Raw genomic sequence first — 17,467 nt, 5'->3', positions numbered from 1 at the left:
ATGATGTGCCAGTAAGATGTGGCAGCTGTAAAATAATGCGCAAATTCCTGATGCTCCATTGGAGTTGGAGAAGAAAGAACCATCAGATATCTATTAGATCTCATATTTATTTTAAATTAACTACACAATGTCCCCCAAAGTATTACAGATTTTAATTAATGTGAATGCAAAATCTTTTTAGCAGGTTTAACATTATCAGCATAATCTAGTTTACATGCTGTTTTAGTGATTTTGCTCAAAATATGGAATAGCAGGAAAGACCAGGCAAACTAAAAGGTTGTACAATTTGTCTGTTTAGCACCACAGGACTGATGCAGGAAGGAGCAGGTTACTGAAGAATATGTATATTAAATCCAGCAGCCTGATCAAGGAGATCTGCTATTCAAATGATTATTTCACAAGCCTTTATTGTCCCTCTTCCAACAGTTTGAATTAATTGGGTTACCTAATGGGTGAAGCCACTTTGTAGAAAATGGTTCAGTAACTTAGTTACAGGCAGTTAGAATGGAACTAAACTAGCGAGGCCAGGGAGGACCCAGGTTGTGCTGAGTAGGACAGCAATAGTGGTACAGAATTCTACAATTAACCTCTACTCCTCAGCTAGTATGGACAGGATATAGAAATCCACCTACTCCAGGCTGCTGTCCACTAACCCCTGTTAGCATGTGTTGATGTTGAATAAGTGCCAAATCATATTTGGTTGTGGTGCTGTCACACCACAGAATGGCTTGCTGATGGTCACATTGGTATGGAGAGAAAAAAAGCCATTTGCTAAAGCAAGTCAAAACATTTTAGTCATCTATCCCTATAGCTTGATTTATCTGATCTTCAAATGTATAAATCCCTTTTTTCTGAATTAAATTCTGTGGAAAAACATTATCCTGCCCCTCATCACTTTTCATGACAATTGTACGTTGATGCCAACTTAGCAAGAGCTCATCCAGAGGATACAGTCTTTCCCTATTCATGCTATCAAAACATTTCATGATTTTAAAAACCTCTATTAAATCTGTTTTAGTTATTTTGGCTGTAATAATAGTCTCAGTATCTCCTCTCTTTCTCTGTTTTCCTTTCCCCTCCTCTCTACCCACCCCTTCCCCCTCATAATTTTAATAGAGAAGTTCAGACGTGCTGGCATAGTTTGAGAGACACAAGTTCAGCCATTCTGATAGGAAGAGGTAGTATGAGGAAATGTGACAAATCAGGCAATAGAGGGATTCTCAGCAAGTACTGGAGAAGGAATTACAGGTTCAGTGATAGAGAGGGGAAAATAGCAACCTAACGGTAAGGAAGAAATAAATGAATTTAAGCACCTTCAAATTCTCAATGTCCAAAGCACTGGATAATTCTTGTGAAATGCAAATGCTTTTTTTCTCATAAATTTAGATTACCCAATTAAGGGGCAATTTTAGTTTGGCTAATCCACTTAACCTGCACATATTTGGGTTGTGGGGGTCCTCAGCGCCACGCCACCTTGCTGCCCCAACGAAATGCAAACACAATGTAGCCAAACAAGATGTCACTTTGCATGCAGCAAAGTTTCACAATTATATTGAGATGTATGACCAGTTCATCTACATCAGAGGTCTTGGATGAGGGGTAAATGTTGATCTCGACAACTTCAAGATCTTCAATTCATTGTCACAGGATCCTCGGTTTAACATCGCATTCAAAAGATGACACCGTCAACAATGGAGCTAGATTATGTATTTAATTTGTGGACCGACGGGTGACATGTGGCGCAGCGGTTAGCATTGGGACTGCGGCGCTGAGGACCCGGGTGCGAATCCCGGCCCTGGGTCACTGTCCGTGTGGAGTTTGCACATTCCCCCCATGTCTGTGTGGGTTTCACCCCCACAACCCAAAGATGTGCCGGTTAGGTGGATCGGCCATACTAAATGACCCCTTAATTGGAGAAAAAAATAATTGAGTAGTCTTAATTTTTTTAAAAAACTTTTTAAAATAAATTATGGAACGGGACCTGAACCCACAACCATCTGACCCAAATGCGATAGTGCCAACGCTGAGCCAAGTTTACATTTGGAAGATGGGATCAGGCAAATTGATTTTAAAATGTAAAAAGCTACAACCACAGAGAGGGCAGAATTTATTGTTGCTGTTTATGGCTACGGTGAAAATTTTACATGAGTGGAGTTTACAAAATTTGAAAATAAAATTGTTCTACTCCCAAATAAATTAAGTATGCTAAACGAACCTTCAACTGTCCTTTAAATGGCAACTGGTGTCCTTGGGGACGGGCCTGCTGTGAATCTGTACATTCAGGTGAAAAAGGGGAAAACAATACCAGCTAAGAGTTATAGTTTTCCTCAAACAAGGGATTCCAGTCCCTTTCCACTGGCAGAAGATCATGCCAGTTTCCAAAAGCAAGCATTATATAAAAATTTCAAAAACGTTTCACCTCAAATCCTTAGTGGTCAGAAATATCAGTCTTCTTGCGGCACGGTGACACAGTGGTTAGCACTGCTGCCACTTAGCACCAGGGACCCAGGTTCAATTCTTTTTTTTTAAATTTAGAGTACCCAATTATTTTGGCTAATTAAGGGGCAATTTAGTGTGACCAATCCATCTACACTGCATCTTTGGGTTTTGGGTGCAAAATCGACGCAAACACAAGGTGAATGTACAACCTCCACGTGGACATTGATCCAGAGCGGGGATCGAACCTGAGACCTCGGTGCCATGAGGCAGCAATGCTAACCACGGCCGCCATCGTGCTGCCTCCCCCAGGTTCAATTCTGGCCTTGGGTGACTATCTATGTAGAGTTTGTACTTTCTCTCCCTGTTACGTGGGTTGCCTCCAGGTGCTCCGGTTTCCTCCCAAAGTCCAAAGATGTGTAGGTGAGGTGGATTGGCCATGCTAAATTGCCCCATAGTGCCCAAAGATGTGCAGGTTAGATGGGGTTACGAGGATAGGGAAGGGGAGTGAGCCTGGGTTGGGTGCTCTTTCAATGGGTCGGTGCAGACCTGATGAGCCAAATAGCCGTGTTTTGCACTGTAGAGATTCTGTGGTTCGTATTTGACACCATAGAGAAGATGGGCCTGTCTGGTTTTTCACTTGTTAAATATTAATATGCTAGTATGATATTGTTTATTTGAGGATCTTTATCAGAAAGCATGCACATGGGCAGCAGAGTGGCGCAGTGGTTAGCACTGCTGCCTCACGGCACCGAGGACCCAGGTTCTAACCCGGTCTTGGACCACTGTCCGTGTGGAGTTTGCACATTCTCCCCGTGTCTGCATGGGTCTCCCCCTCAACCCAAAGATGTGCAGGGTAGGTGGATTGGCCAAGCTAAATGCCTTTTAATTGGGAAAAAAATGAACTAGGTACTCTAAATTTATATTTTTTTTAAAAGAAAGCATACACTTCATACAAAGAACATGTGACTTCATTATTATCCTTCATCAAGATTTGGACTTTATTGGTTGAGATATTTTAGCCCCTTTCAAATTTTCCTTTTCTAAAAAAATACTTTTGTTTTAAACCCTCAAGCAGTTGGCCATTATTCATTGGCACGCTTTCACAATAAGTGCTGGCAGGCTGTTTGCCCCAGGGAGCCTAATCCCGTGTGCACTATTCCAGCAGCATTCACAGGATTGTGATTAGGAGTGGCAACCCTGGTTAGTTTTTTTTCCCCCCTCTCTAATAAACCCCAACAAAAGGCGACAGCAAAATCATTCCAAGTTAATCTCTGCTCTTGAATATCAACGGTTTTGACTTGGATTATAAAAACCCATAATGATTATGCTTGAGGGCAGCATACATGTACGTAATTGTGCATGCCCCTATTTACCACACTCGATGTTCTACAAAGCCTGTAGTTCAGTGATGAAACATTTGGCAAAGATCCAGTGAGTCTAATTCCAGCTAGACCAGCCGACTGGATCCTTCAGCAAATTCAAATTAATATCAGAGACAAATGTAGAGGACATAACCGACCATTGCATTATTTACATAGCAATATCAAAGTTTATCTCTGACCTCATACCTATCGCACTTTGCCACCCCTTCACCCAGATAACAGAATTCCTATTAACTGTTCCTATTAAGTGCAAATTCACATGTAATCAGTTACTGAATCATGGTTGCATTAAATCCATGAAGTATCTTCCCATTGGGACCATGGTTTTTCTGGGTAATCACCAGGGGCTTTTGTGCTTGTTACTTTACCGCCCAGTACACAAAGGAAACCAAAGCTGAATTTAGTTGACACAATTGGTCTCATAGTAATATTTATTTACATGGAGTTTAAAAATTTGGCTAAAAAGACAATCAGCAAACACAGTTGGAGTTATTTATAATCTTTATGGATCCTAACCAGTCCCATCCCCTTTGTTGTCATGCGTTGTTGTTTGGCTTAATCAACTCTGGACAGACTGAGAAATATGTTTTAATTTTTTTCTGTCCCTCATTAAGATGGGAATCTGAGGGAATGGATCTCTTTTCATTTCATAATCAGCACTAGGCACTGCCAAGTCAGCAAAGTTCCCTTTACTCTGACAATAATATGGCTGAGTGCCCATGCGAGGCCCACACATCAGAAGAGCACCCCACACTGTATATGTGTGATATTTCTTTCAGTTCTCACACCAGGCATCTGCTGTTCTGAGTAAGGCTGCTAATTAATGCCAAATTAAGTACTTATTTTCCCTTGATAAATTGCTGTAGGGTGGTGAAATATAGAATAAGTAGAGAATAAGAGAATATCACATAGGAATACAAAGGATCAGAAATTGTCACTGAAAGGCATCTGGACCCCCCCCCCCCCCCCCCCCCCCCCCGAGTCAAAACATTTACCCCCATGATTTATATCTCAAAGTCCAAAGAGACCAGCTGAACGGCATTGCACAATTTTAACTGGGTGTAGTTTTTTTGCATTGATTTAAATATGCTTCATAATATCATTTCATAGGGCGGCTTGTGGTGCAGTGGTTAGCACTGGGACTGTGGGGCTGAGGACCCGGGTTCGAATCCTGGCCCTGTGTCACTGTCCGTGTGGAGTTTGCACATTCTCCCCGTGTCTGCGTGGTTTCACCCCCACAACCCAAAGATGTGCAGGTTAGGTGGATTGGCCACGCTAAATTGTCTCTTAAGTGGAAAAATAAATTATTGGGTACTCTTTTTAAAAAAAAAAAAAAAAAAAAAATTTTTTTAAAGAATATCACTGCATGAGACAGCAAAGTATTCATCTCCACATTGCTATGCTGTAAAAGGCTGCTGTCTTTCAGGGGAGGTATAAAGCAAAACATTGTCCTCCTGTTTAACTGGACAAACAATACATGCTATGGCACTTTCTGTGCTGAGAATCGTAGGTTTTCTGAACACTCAATAATATGAAACAGAACTGTCCACTTTACTGCACCCCATGATGCCATGTGGGTCACAAGAAATAACTTAAATTTATATAATGCCTTGCTTATCTTCAAATTACCAAAGCTTTCAAATTACTTTTGAAGCATCGTCGCTGCTTTGTTGTTAAACACAAGGTTCCCATAAACAGGAAATGACATGAATGACCACTCAATCTGTTTTAACAAATGAGGATGAATGTTAATCAGGATGAAGGTGCAATGCTATTGTTTCTTAGTGAACAGATCAAGAATAAGGGAGGGGTGCGGCGCATAATTTTAAAATTTCAAGCGAGGCAATTTGTGACTCATGACGGGAAGTACTTCACACAAAAGAGTGAAAATCTGGAGCACTGCCCCCAAAAGACTGAGGCAAGGTCAATTAAAAGTTTCAGAACTTAAATTGACAAGACTTTTATTACGCAAGGGGAGTAAGGGTTGCAGAAACAAGGCGGATAAATGAAGTTAAATGCAGATCAGCCAAAATATAATTGAATGGTTGAACAGCTAATCATCTCTGGTCCTGCACTTCTTGTTGGCTGAGAAAACTCGTTTCTCTTCACATCGTGCCATGGCATCTTTTCCATCCGCCTGGACAGTTTCAACATCTTGCCTGAATGACAGCAATTTTCTTTTTGTAAATTTAGCGTCCCCAATTATTTTGTTTTCCCGTTAGGGGGCAATTTAGCGTGGCTAATCCACCTACCCTGCACACCTTTGGGTTGTGGTGGTGAAACCCACGCAGACACGGGGAGAATGTGCAAAACCCAGAGCCGGGATCAATCCCAGGTCCTCAGTGCTGTGAGGCAGCAGTGTTAACCGTGCCCCCCCCCCCCCCCTTCCCGAGCAACAATCAAAAATCCCTCCATATTGAAATGATGAAGTTACATGTTGAAGTCTGAGAATTATTAAATTCCACCTCCAGATTCACAGAACCTCCACTGAAGTAATAGTTAAAACTTTCAATTGCAGTTCCCACTAATTTGTATGTGTCTCCAGTAGTAAACAATTTCTCAGCACTGATTTTTAGCCAACAATAAGTTGTGTTAAGAAGAGCCTTTCTGAACTTCCAGTTCAAACTCAAACTGGACAAAACCATGCAAATGAAGTGCAAAGTTAAATAGACCTAAGTTTTGTTTATGTGCTCTGAGCATTCCTGAAATAGAGAGCTGCAATGTATCTACTTAAAGAATCCCTGGTGAGCCGTACAGCAGACCACAACTGCTTTATTGGCCTATGCAGGTCTCCTCAGACTTAGATGCACAATATAGCTCACTGGCTTAGATGCAAAGCCTCAGGAATATTTTTTATTGGTCTTTAAATTATTTTTACAGTTTGCAATGTAATAGGTCTTTCTCTTCCTCGGCGCATTCCCCTCCCCCGCCCACTAGGTTTTGCTGATACATTGTGCGTTATGTTTTTGAGGTCAACATAAAGCATAGAACATCCAATAGTGCTGAGCCCAGTGACTGAGAATGCCCACTATAAACAGGGGTGCGAGTGACAGATGTCCATCAGGAACAGATTCAATAGTTATTCATGACTGGTTTAATTTAAGTTCTCCAAATCATTCTCAGACAAACGGATGCAGCTGGTAACAAACATGAATGCCGTAAATATTTTGAATTTAATGATCTAAATTTATTATATCCAGTATCCTATACAGAAAATACCTCTCTGGTATAACCGAAAGGCACTAAAATTACGATAAATTTCAAAAACTGTCCATTAAAGCAAATTCATTAAAAGTACTGCAGCTTCACATTCATAGGTCAGTCGGAACATGGAACTGAGGAGCAGGAGTCGGCCATTTGGCTCTCCGAGCCTGCTCTGTCATTTGATGAGATTGTGGCTGATCTGATTATGGCCTCAACTCTAATATATTTTCTGCCCCCCCACCCCCAACCAATAACTCCCTGACCCCCTTGCCTAACAAGAATCCATCTATCTCAACCCAGAGTAAATTCAGTGACCATTGCCTTCCAGAGAAGAGAATTCATAGACTGACGATATTTCTCTGCATCTCCATCTTAAATGGACAGTTTTTTTTTTTTAAACTGTATCCCCTAGTTCTGGTTTCTCCACAAGAGGAAACATCCTTTCAGTATCTACCCTATCAAGTCCCCTCAGGATCTTGCATGTTTCAACGAGATCGTCACTCATTTTGGACGGCTAAGTGGCGCAGTGGTTAGCACTGCTGCCTCATGCCGCCGAGGACCAGGGTTCGATCCCGGGTCCCTGTCCTTGTGGAGTTTGCACATTCTCCCCATGTCTGCATAGGTCTCAGCCCCACAACCCAAAGATGTAAAGAGTAGGTGGATTGGCCACGCTAACTTGCACTTAATTGGAAATATATATATTTTTTTAAATCACTCATTCTTCTAAATCGTTTGGATATAGGCCCAGCTGTTCAGCCTTTTGTCATAAGATTAGCCCTTCATCCCAGGAATGAGTTGAATGACCCTTCTCTGAATTGCTTCTAACACAATTATATCCTTTTTGAAATAAGGTGACCAAAACTGTGCGGAGTACTCCAGAAGTGGTCTCATCAAGGCCCTATATAGCTTCAGTAAAACCTCCCTACTTTTAAATTCAATTTCCCTTGCAATAAAAACCAACATTCTGTTTGCCTTCCCAATCACTTGCTGTACCTGCATATTAACTTCCTGTGAGTTATGTACCAAGACATCCAAATCTCTCTGTGCCGCCAAATTCAGCAATCACACTCCATGTAAATAGTATTCCTATCCATGCAGACTGGCTTCCCATTTAAGCATATAGATTGTCCCAGATTTCCAACTGTTCAGCCCCATTCACTGGCATCAGACATATTCACTTACTTGGAGGCTTGCTTTTTAAGGGAAGCAGAAACTAGTCCGAATTATGCCTATTTAAAAAGATAAAAAGGACAAAAATGTGCCAAATAGTAGACTACTGGTTTTAAAACATGCTTTCTGTACTTTTAAGGAAACAGCGTTTGAATATTTACTGAGCATGACTTGAAGCTGAAATCAATTTGTTTATTTTGTATTGACCAGTCTCCCTCTCTTCCAATTCACTAACCTTGCCCTTTGCAGTAATAAGTTAATTGCATTGTGGTAAAGTACAAGTCAGTTTTTTTACTGAATAGTTGAAACAATTTTGTCTGTGGAAGAAAACCAGTTTATTGGTGCTGCAGTTCGCTGTGCTTAGAATCATCATGCGGCAAAAATGGGCATCAAGCTGAAGATGGGAGATATTCAGATGTATGACCAAACACCTGATCAAAGAGGTAGTCGCCAGCAAGGGTTTTATTAATCTTTATTGTTGTCACAAGTAGGCTTACATTACCACTGCAATGAAGTTACTGTGAAAATCCCCTAGTCGCCACACTCCAACGCCTGTTCAGGTACACTGAGGGAGAATTCAGAATGTCCAAATTACCTAATAGTACGTCTTTCAGGACTTGTGGGAGGAAACCGGAGCACCCGGAGGAAACCCATGCAGACATGGAGAACGTGCAGAATCCGCACAGACAATGACCCAAGCCGGAACTCGAACCTGGGGCCCTGGTGATGTGAAGCAACAGTGCTAACCACTGTGCTAGCAAATCTGTCTTGTAAGTACACATTGACCATAATAATCACAGGTCTTGTTCCCTAGTCTGTGTTGAGTTAGCTAATCTCAGATTGTGAAAGCAATTGCTGTGTGGGTGCATTGGGTATGACTGGTTCAGGCACACCCCAATTCCAAACCTACCACTCCTGCTCTAGCCTCTGGACCAATCCTCCCTCACCTTGCACCACAAGTGGTGCCTATGCCTTTCTCCATTTTGGCCTGTTCCACCTCCCAGACGTCCTCCAACACCCGCCTTAAACTTACCTCTTTGATCAGGCTTTAAGTTGCCCTTCCTCGTATCTCCACCTTAGCTTGGTGCATATTTTTTGTTTGATCAGACCTGCGTGAAATAACTTGCGTCATTTTTCTACATTCAAGGTGGGACATAAATGTAGGAGTGTGGGTGTGATGTCCCCTGTAAGCGCGCAGCATGCTGAAACCTGTATATAAGTAATGATTACTTGAGCAAAGGACCAGTGGACAACCAAAACCTGTGGTACAGGCCACCCTCTTGCATGGGGGAGGCGCATTTCCGTTTTTGCTTACTCAAGGGCTGATCAGAAAATTTCGGAAAGATAGGTTTTGGCATGACATTACCCATATATTTTTTAATGGAGGTATGAACAAAAGAAACAACTTGAATTGATCATTTTCTAAAAAAGAGTAATTAATAAAGATGGCCATTAGTGTGTGTTTGTGTCTGGCTCGCTCCGAGTTTCCTAGTCTTTGCTCACTCGCATACTCGCCCTCACTGACTGGTAGTGGGTGTATGTGTTGGTGTGTGAGGGTGAATGAGAATCCTGAGACTGGGAGTAAACCAGGTGCTCTCACTTCGCGACATGCTCATTCGCTCGTGCAAAGAATCTCTTCACCTCTCCCCACTCCCTCCAAGGCTCCAGTAGCACCTGTGATCTGTTCCCCTGTGGGCCCCAGAGGGATAATGAGCCTCTCAGTAGCAAACGCGGCAGAAGAATGGCCTGTCATTGGAGGAGCAGCCACTTTGCAGAATCGTTCCCTGTCTTGCTGATATTTTGGGCAGTGTTTGTGGGGGCCACAATCTGGGCCGCAGGCTGCAGGGTTAGACAAGCCTGTACTAGGGGTATTAAATAAAATTACTTTAAGCAGGATAATGACTGTTAAAATGTCTTACCGATATTCTAAGTGTGTTCACTAAATTTCCAAGTTTGCTTTGAGATGCTAATTTAATTTCTTCCTTTTACAATCTATTTGTATATGCTTGTGTGTTAACAAAAGATGGTTTTAATCTGTAGCTATTCTTCCTGCCCCTGAGAAAAGGAATTCCCAGAATAGCAGATTTCAAACTGTAATAGCTCACTATACTTCTATGAAGTGTGTTCTATTTTATTCTTTCTTACTCTGGTGAATGCAGTTTATTGTCTCTCATTAACCTTTTCCTCTGCTCTCTCCAGGAAAGTTGCAGGAAGTGTCAAGTGTTGTGGAAGGATCATACTGGACTGTCGTGTGATCAGGTGGTTGAGAAAGATGAAATCAAATTCCGAACATCATTGTAAGTAGTTGGCAATATGGCCAGTCCAAAAAAGGTTTTATGGTGACATCATCCTAATTGAATATCTTGTTTTTTTGTGCAATGGCATTACAGAACTGGGAATTGGTAGGATCTTTGTAAAAAATAATTTTATGGGACCAGAACCTCGTTGGCTGGGCCAGCATTTATTGCCCATCCCTAAATGCCCTTCATTTCAGAGGGTATTTGAGAGTCAACCACATTGCTGTGGATCTGGAGTCAAATGTAGGCCAGGCCAGGTAAGGACAGCACAATCCTTCCCTAAAGGACATTCGTGAATTCTTCTTTTCCATTTTGAAACATAAATTTTGGACCGACGGAGAGTCTTTCTTTGAAATTGGGAGCGCCCAATTCAGAAAAGGAAACCGAACTGAGATAGCAGAGTGAGAAAGAGGATGCAGAAAGGAGCGAGAGAGAGGGTAACAGGAAATATGGATTTGACAAGAGGGGAAATGAGAAGAAATAGACTTGAACAAAAGCAGCTCTTCAGAAGGAGGTGAGAACCAGAGGCCGCCCCCTTCCCCGCGCTTTGTCCTTTTGGAAGATGGAGGAAGGGAGTGGTCTGAAGATTAAGGGATGATATAACCAAGATATTTAAAAAGATTAAAGGGTTCAGTCGGGTAGATGAAGAAATTATATTTCTTAACAAATAATAAAATTAGAGCTAGACCAATCAGAACTGAAATTCTTTCCACACCTGAAGTGTCTGCTCCAGAAGGCTCTGGTTGCTAGATCACAAACTATCGAGACTGAAATTTTTAATGTTAAGAATAGTGAATCATGTGGGTCAATGGCAGGTAAATTGGGTTGACTTGCATATCAGCGATGATATTATTGAATGGCAGAACAGGCTCAAGGAGTTGACTGGCCTCCTCCTGTTCCTCTGATGTTTCCTTGGGACATTTCTTATGGGTGATACCTGATTCTGAATGGACAACTACGAAACACTGGGTAGTTGGTATGTTTAATTATAAACAATTGGATTTCCAAATAATTTGAAGCAATTCTGCTAACCTTAATTTGAGCATTATTCCCTGTTGACATATTTACCAATCTGATATCAGACAATACAAAACTGATTTAACAGCATCAATATCGGAAGCTATCTCTCAGATACAGGATACACAGAGCTCCAGATTAAAGTAGTCTATAAAGATTTAGGTTTCTACTGCAACCTCAATGTCCCAAAGGACTTTCTAGCCACTAAAGTACTTTTGACTTGCAATTACTGTAGATAACACAGCCACCAATTTGTGCACAGATCACATAAGGAGAAATGTGATAATGGCCTGAAATATCTTTTGGTTTTGAGTTATATTGTTTGAATGATAAATATTCACCAAGCAAACTCTCCGCTGCACTTCAAAATAGTGCCATGTGATACTTTACATAAACATAAGCAAGCAGAGGGGGCAATGAAGTTCCTGCCATGTGTGCTCATGTTCAAGAAATCGGTCCTTGTCACCTTCTAACGAAAGAAGGGAAAATCTTTGGGTGAGATTTGTGCCAGGTGCCAAACAGTTCCCGATGTTCACAGACCGTCTGCAGATATAATCTGGTTAACACTCTCACTGGGTGGAGCCCGAGGGTTGGGGCATTTGGTGACCCCATAGTGCGGTGTCACTCACTTGGGGGAAGGGGTGGCTCTGATTCCGGCGATTGGGTGTGGAGGGAGGGCCTGATGTTGGCAAGAAGCGGTGGCTCTGTAGTGTTATTCTGTGAGGGCGCCCTGATCTCTGAGGGGCCCAACCTGCTGGCGCGTTTAGTTCCAGCTCCTCTCCATGCTGGTGAAAATCATGACCCCCACCCCCCTCCAAAGAAAATGTCCAATGCTGGAGGATTGGGGTAGGATTGTGCCGAACAAACAGCATGATTCAACCGATTTTCATGCCCAAAATGACTTAGTCATTTTGAGGGATAATTGTGCCTAAAATGCAGCAAAGATAAAATGTTAAGAATGAACTATTGTGGATGTCGTGGTGGTTAGCACTACTGCTCACGGCACCGAGGACCCAAGTTTGATCCCAGCCCCAGGTCACTGTCCATGTGGAGTTTGCACATTCTCCCCGTGTCTGCGTGGGTCTCACCCGCACAACCCAAAGATGTGCAGAGTAGGTGGATTGGCCATGCCAAATTGCCCCTTAATTGGATTTTTTTTTAAAAAAAAGAATGTGTCCTGTGAGAGTACGTTTAAGAAATGGGTGTTTATCAAATAACTGTAGTGGATGTACCTTTAAGAAATGGGTGTTTATCAAATAGCTGCAAGAGTGTCAAGAGTGTGGGTGGAGCTGGGCTGTCTGTCTGCTTTACTTTCGTTTTTGAGCTGGCAACTACAGTGTGTTTAGTTTTGTTTTCAGAGTTGGATAGCTGCAGGCAAAGCAAGCAGCTGTATAATATCTCTCTACAAGCTACAGAATGTGTTCAGTTCATTTGAGGATTTCAAAGTAATACTTGTTTCTGCAGAGAATTTAAGCCTGCTGTCTTTCTTTGACAAGGGTTTAACATATGGATGTTGCTAGGAAAGATTAAGAACAAAGAACAAAGAAAAGTACAGCACAGGAACAGGCCCTTCGGCTCTCCAAGTCTGAGCCGACCATGCTGCCCACCTAAACTAAAATCTTCTACACTTCCGGGGTCCGTATCCCTCTATTTCCATCCTATTCATGTATTTGTCAAGATGCCCCTTAAATGTCACTATTGTCCTTGCTTCCACCACCTCCTCCGGCAGCGAGTTCCAGGCACCCACTACCCTCTGTGTAAAAAAAACCTGCCTCGCACTTCTCCTCTAAACCTTGCCCCTCTCACCTTAAACCTATGTGCCCAAGGAAGAGACCCCTCTACCCTGGGAAAAAGTCTCTGACTATCCACTCTGTCTATGCCCCTCATAATTTTATAGACATCTACCAGGTCGCCCCTCAACCTTCTTCGTTCCAGTGAGAACAAACCAAGTTTATTCAACCTCTCCCCATAGCTAATGCCCTCCATACCAGGCAACATCCTGGTAAATCTCTTCTGCACCCTCTCTAAAGCCTCCACATCCTTCTGGTAGTGTGACGACCAGAATTGAACACTATACTCCAATTGTGGCCTAACTAAGGTTCTATACAGCTGCAACATGACTTGTCAATTTTTATACTCAATGCCCCGGCCAATGAAGGCTAGCATGCCGTATGCCTTCTTGACTACCTTCTCCACCTGTGTTGCCCCTTTCAGTGATCTGTGGACTTGTACACCAAGATCGCTCTGACTGTCAATACTCTTGAGGGTTCTACCATTCACTGTATATTCCCTACCTGTAAATGCATCACCTCACATTTGTCCGAATTAAACTCCATCTGCCATTTCGCCGCCCAAGTCTCCAAACGATCTAAATCCTGCTGTATCCTCTGACAGTCCTCATCGCTATCCGCAATTCCACCAACCTTTGTGTCGTCCGCAAACTTACTATCAGACCAGTTACATTTTCCTCCAAAGCATTTATATACTGCGAACAGCAAAGGTCCCAGCACTGATCCCTGTGGAACACCACTAGTCACAACCCTCCAATCAGAAAAGCACCCTTCCATTGCTACTCCCTGCCTTCTGTGACCTAGCCATTTCTGTGTCCATCTTGCCAGCTCACCTCTGATCCCATGTGACTTCACCTTTTGTACCAGTCTGCCATGAGGGACCTTGTCAAAGGCCTTACTGAAGTCCATAGAGACAACATCCACTTCCCTACCTGCATCAATCATCTTTGTGACCTCCTCGAAAAACTCTATCAAGGGGCTTCCGGTGACGGCGGGCGGGAGGTGGCCGCACAATGGCGGGCTCCCGGTCAGCAACGGCATTTTCGGGGCTTTAAGCCCGGTCCCAGGGTCCGCGGAGGCAGCAGAAGAAGGTAGAAGGCACGGAGGAGGCACAGTGAAGACACAGGAGGAAAAAAGGAACAAAGAAAAATGTCGAGAGTGAGCAAGAAAACGGCCGGAAAAAAAACAGCTGGAGGTCCGTCGGGGAGTGGAAAGGTCACCAGGAAAAATGGAGGCTGGAGCACCAGGGAAGGCCGCACTGCTTACGGCTGAAGAAATAATTACGGTGATGGCTGCGGAATTTGAAAAGCAGTTGGCGCAGATTGCGAAATGCATGGAGACGGTGAGGAAGGAGATGAGGGCGATTTTGAGTGTGCTGGTGGAGGAGGCGGTTTCCCCGGTGAGGACGGAGGTGGCGAGCGCAGTGGCGGAGGTGCGAGAGCAAGGGGAGGCGCTGAAGGAAGTGGAGGAGACGTTATTGCAGCACGGTGATCAACTTGCCTTGATGGGGAAAGAGATGCGGAAGGTGATGGATACTAACAAGGATCTGCGAGGAAAAATGGAAGACCTGGAAAACAGATCCAGGCGACAGAATTTGAGGATCATGGGGCTGCCCGAAGGAGTTGAAGGACCGAAGCCGACTGAGTACTTTGCCGCGATGCTGGCAAAATTATTGGTGGAGGGGGAGGATCCCTCCCGATATGAACTGGATCAGGCTCATCGGTCGTGGAAGCCTATACCAAAGGCGAGTGAGCCGCCAAGGGCAGTGACTCTGTGCTTCCGTAGGTACAGGGTGAAGGAGAAGGTACTGAGCTGGGCCAAGCAGAAGCGGGTGGTGCAGTGGGCTGGAGCTGGTATACGTGTATACCAGGACTTTACGGTGGAGCTGGCAAGGAGGCGGGCTGCCTTCAACCGGGTGAAGAGGGCACTGTACATTAGCAAGGTGCGGTGCAGCATTGTATATCCAGCGAAGCTGAGGGTGACTTACCAGCTCAGGGACTTTTATTTTGGAACGGCGGAAGCAGCGGAGGAGTTTGCGAAAGCAGAAGGACTGTGGCAGAACTGACAAATTGAGGAATGGCCATGTGCCGATGTAACCTCATGACTGTATTTTCTTCTTTTTTGTATCACTGCGCGCGGGTGTAGAGATTAAAGGAGCCAATGTGGTATATATTTGGACAAGTGAAGGGATGGGACTTTCACTCGAAATGAGAGATCTTTGGGGTGTAGGTGGATATGTGGGGTTTGTGTGCTAAAAGGGGATCTTTGGGCTTTCCTAGGGCTGGGCATGTGGGAAAGGGACCCGGGCGGGGGCCTCCATGCTGGCCGGTTTAAGCCAGCCAGTGAACGGGAGTGAGGTGGGGGGAGGGGCTGCGACCATCGGAGCCTGGCAAAACAGGGTCCTAGTGGTCTAGCTGGGGTGGAAAGCTGGGGGGAAGGAACCGAGGTTGGGAGGAGGAGTTTTACAAGAGGCAGTGGACAGGAGGAGCTGGAGACATGCGGGGGGGTGGGGAGCTGTGTAAGATTAAGGGTGACTACGGGTAATCCCTGATTCCTTTTTGCCATTTGTTTTTGTAAACATGCGGGCTGAGGTTTGGGGGTTGGTGGGTAGATGGGATTGTTGTTATTATGGGGACTGACATATCTTGCTGATTATTGTTTATTGTTGATGGATGTAAATGTGGGAGAAAATGTGAAAAAAGAGGAGAATTTAAAAAAAAAAAAAATTTTTTAAGAAAAACTCTTATCAAGTTTGTGAGACACGACCTCCCTTTCACAAAACCAAATGCTTCCAAATGGGAGTAGATCCTGTCTCGAAGAATTCTCTCCAGTAATTTCCCTACCACTGATGGAAGGCTCACCTGTAGTTCCCTGGATTATTCTTGCTACCCTTCTTAAACAAAGGAACAACATTGGCTATTCTCCAATCCTCCAGCACATCACCTGAAGACAGTGAGGATCCAAAGATTTCTGTCAAGGCCTCAGCAATTTCCTCTCTTGCCTCCTTCGGTATTCTGGGTAGATCCCATCAGGCCCTGGGGACTTTATCCACCTTAATATTTTTACAGACACCCAACACCTCGTCTTTTTGGATCTCAAAGTGACCCAGGCTATCTACACACCTTTCGCCAGACTCAACATCCACTAATTCTTTCTCTTTGGTGAATACTGATGCAAAGTATTCATTTAGTACCTCGCCCATTTCCTCTGGCTCCACACATAGATTCCCTTGCCTATCCTTCAGTGGGCCAACCCTTTCCCTGGCTACCCTCTTGCTTTTTATGTACGTGTAAAAAGCCTTAGGATTTTCCTTAATCCTATTTGTCAATGACTTTTCGTGACCCATTTTAGCTCTCCTGACTCCTTGCTTAAGTTCCTTCCTACTTTCCTAGTATTCCACACAGGCTTTGTCTGTTCCCAGCCTTCCAGCCCTGACAAATGCCTCTTTTTTTTTTTTTTGACGAGGCCTACAATATCTATCGTTATGCAAGGATCGTGAAATTTGCCATATTTATCCTTCTTCCTCACAGGAACATGCCGGTCCTGAATTCCTTTCAACTGACATTTGAAAGCCTCCCACATGTCAGATGTTGATTTACCCTCAAACATCCGCCCCCAATCTATGTTCTTCAGTTCCCGCCTAATATTGTTATAATTAGCCTTCCCCCCCAATTTAGCACATTCACCCGAGGACCACTCTTATCCTTGTCCACCAGGACTTTAAAACTTACTGAATTGTGGTCACTGTTCCCCTACTGAAACTTCCACCACCTGGCCGGGCTCATTCCCCAATACCAGGTCCAGTACAGCCCCTTCCCTAGTTGGAATATCTACATATTGTTTTAAGAAGCCCTCCTGGATGCTCCATACAAACTCTGCCCCGTCAAAGCCCCGAGCACTAAGTGAGTCCCAGTCAATATTGGGGAAGTTAAAGTCTCCCATCACAACAACCCTGTTGCTTTTACACCTTTCCAAAATCTGTCTACCTATCTGCTCCTCCATCTCCCGCTGGCTGTTGGGTGGCCTGTAGTAAACCCCCAACATTGTGACTGCACCTTTCTTATTCCTGATCTCTACCCATATAGTCTCGCTGCCCTCTGAGGTGTCCTCCCGTAGTACAGCTGTGATATTCTCCCTAACCAGTAGCGCAACTCCTCCGCCCCTTTTA

The 17,467-nt window shown here is 43.8% G+C and overlaps 1 protein-coding gene across 1 annotated transcript in view; it reads left to right on the top strand.

Annotated features, from left to right (window-relative positions):
- rnf216 (ring finger protein 216) overlaps nt 1-17,467 on the top strand; it is a 227,576-nt gene that overhangs the window by 138,692 nt on the left and 71,417 nt on the right. The window contains exon 13 of the mRNA XM_072480929.1: nt 10,395-10,492. Within this exon, the coding sequence (XP_072337030.1) occupies nt 10,395-10,492 (98 nt within the window). The remainder of the gene's footprint in view (nt 1-10,394; nt 10,493-17,467) is intronic.

Source organism: Scyliorhinus torazame, chromosome 17 (assembly GCF_047496885.1).
Source record: "Scyliorhinus torazame isolate Kashiwa2021f chromosome 17, sScyTor2.1, whole genome shotgun sequence".
NCBI classification, from domain to species: Eukaryota; Metazoa; Chordata; class Chondrichthyes; order Carcharhiniformes; family Scyliorhinidae; genus Scyliorhinus; species Scyliorhinus torazame.
This window is presented reverse-complemented; position numbering and strand designations above follow the sequence as displayed.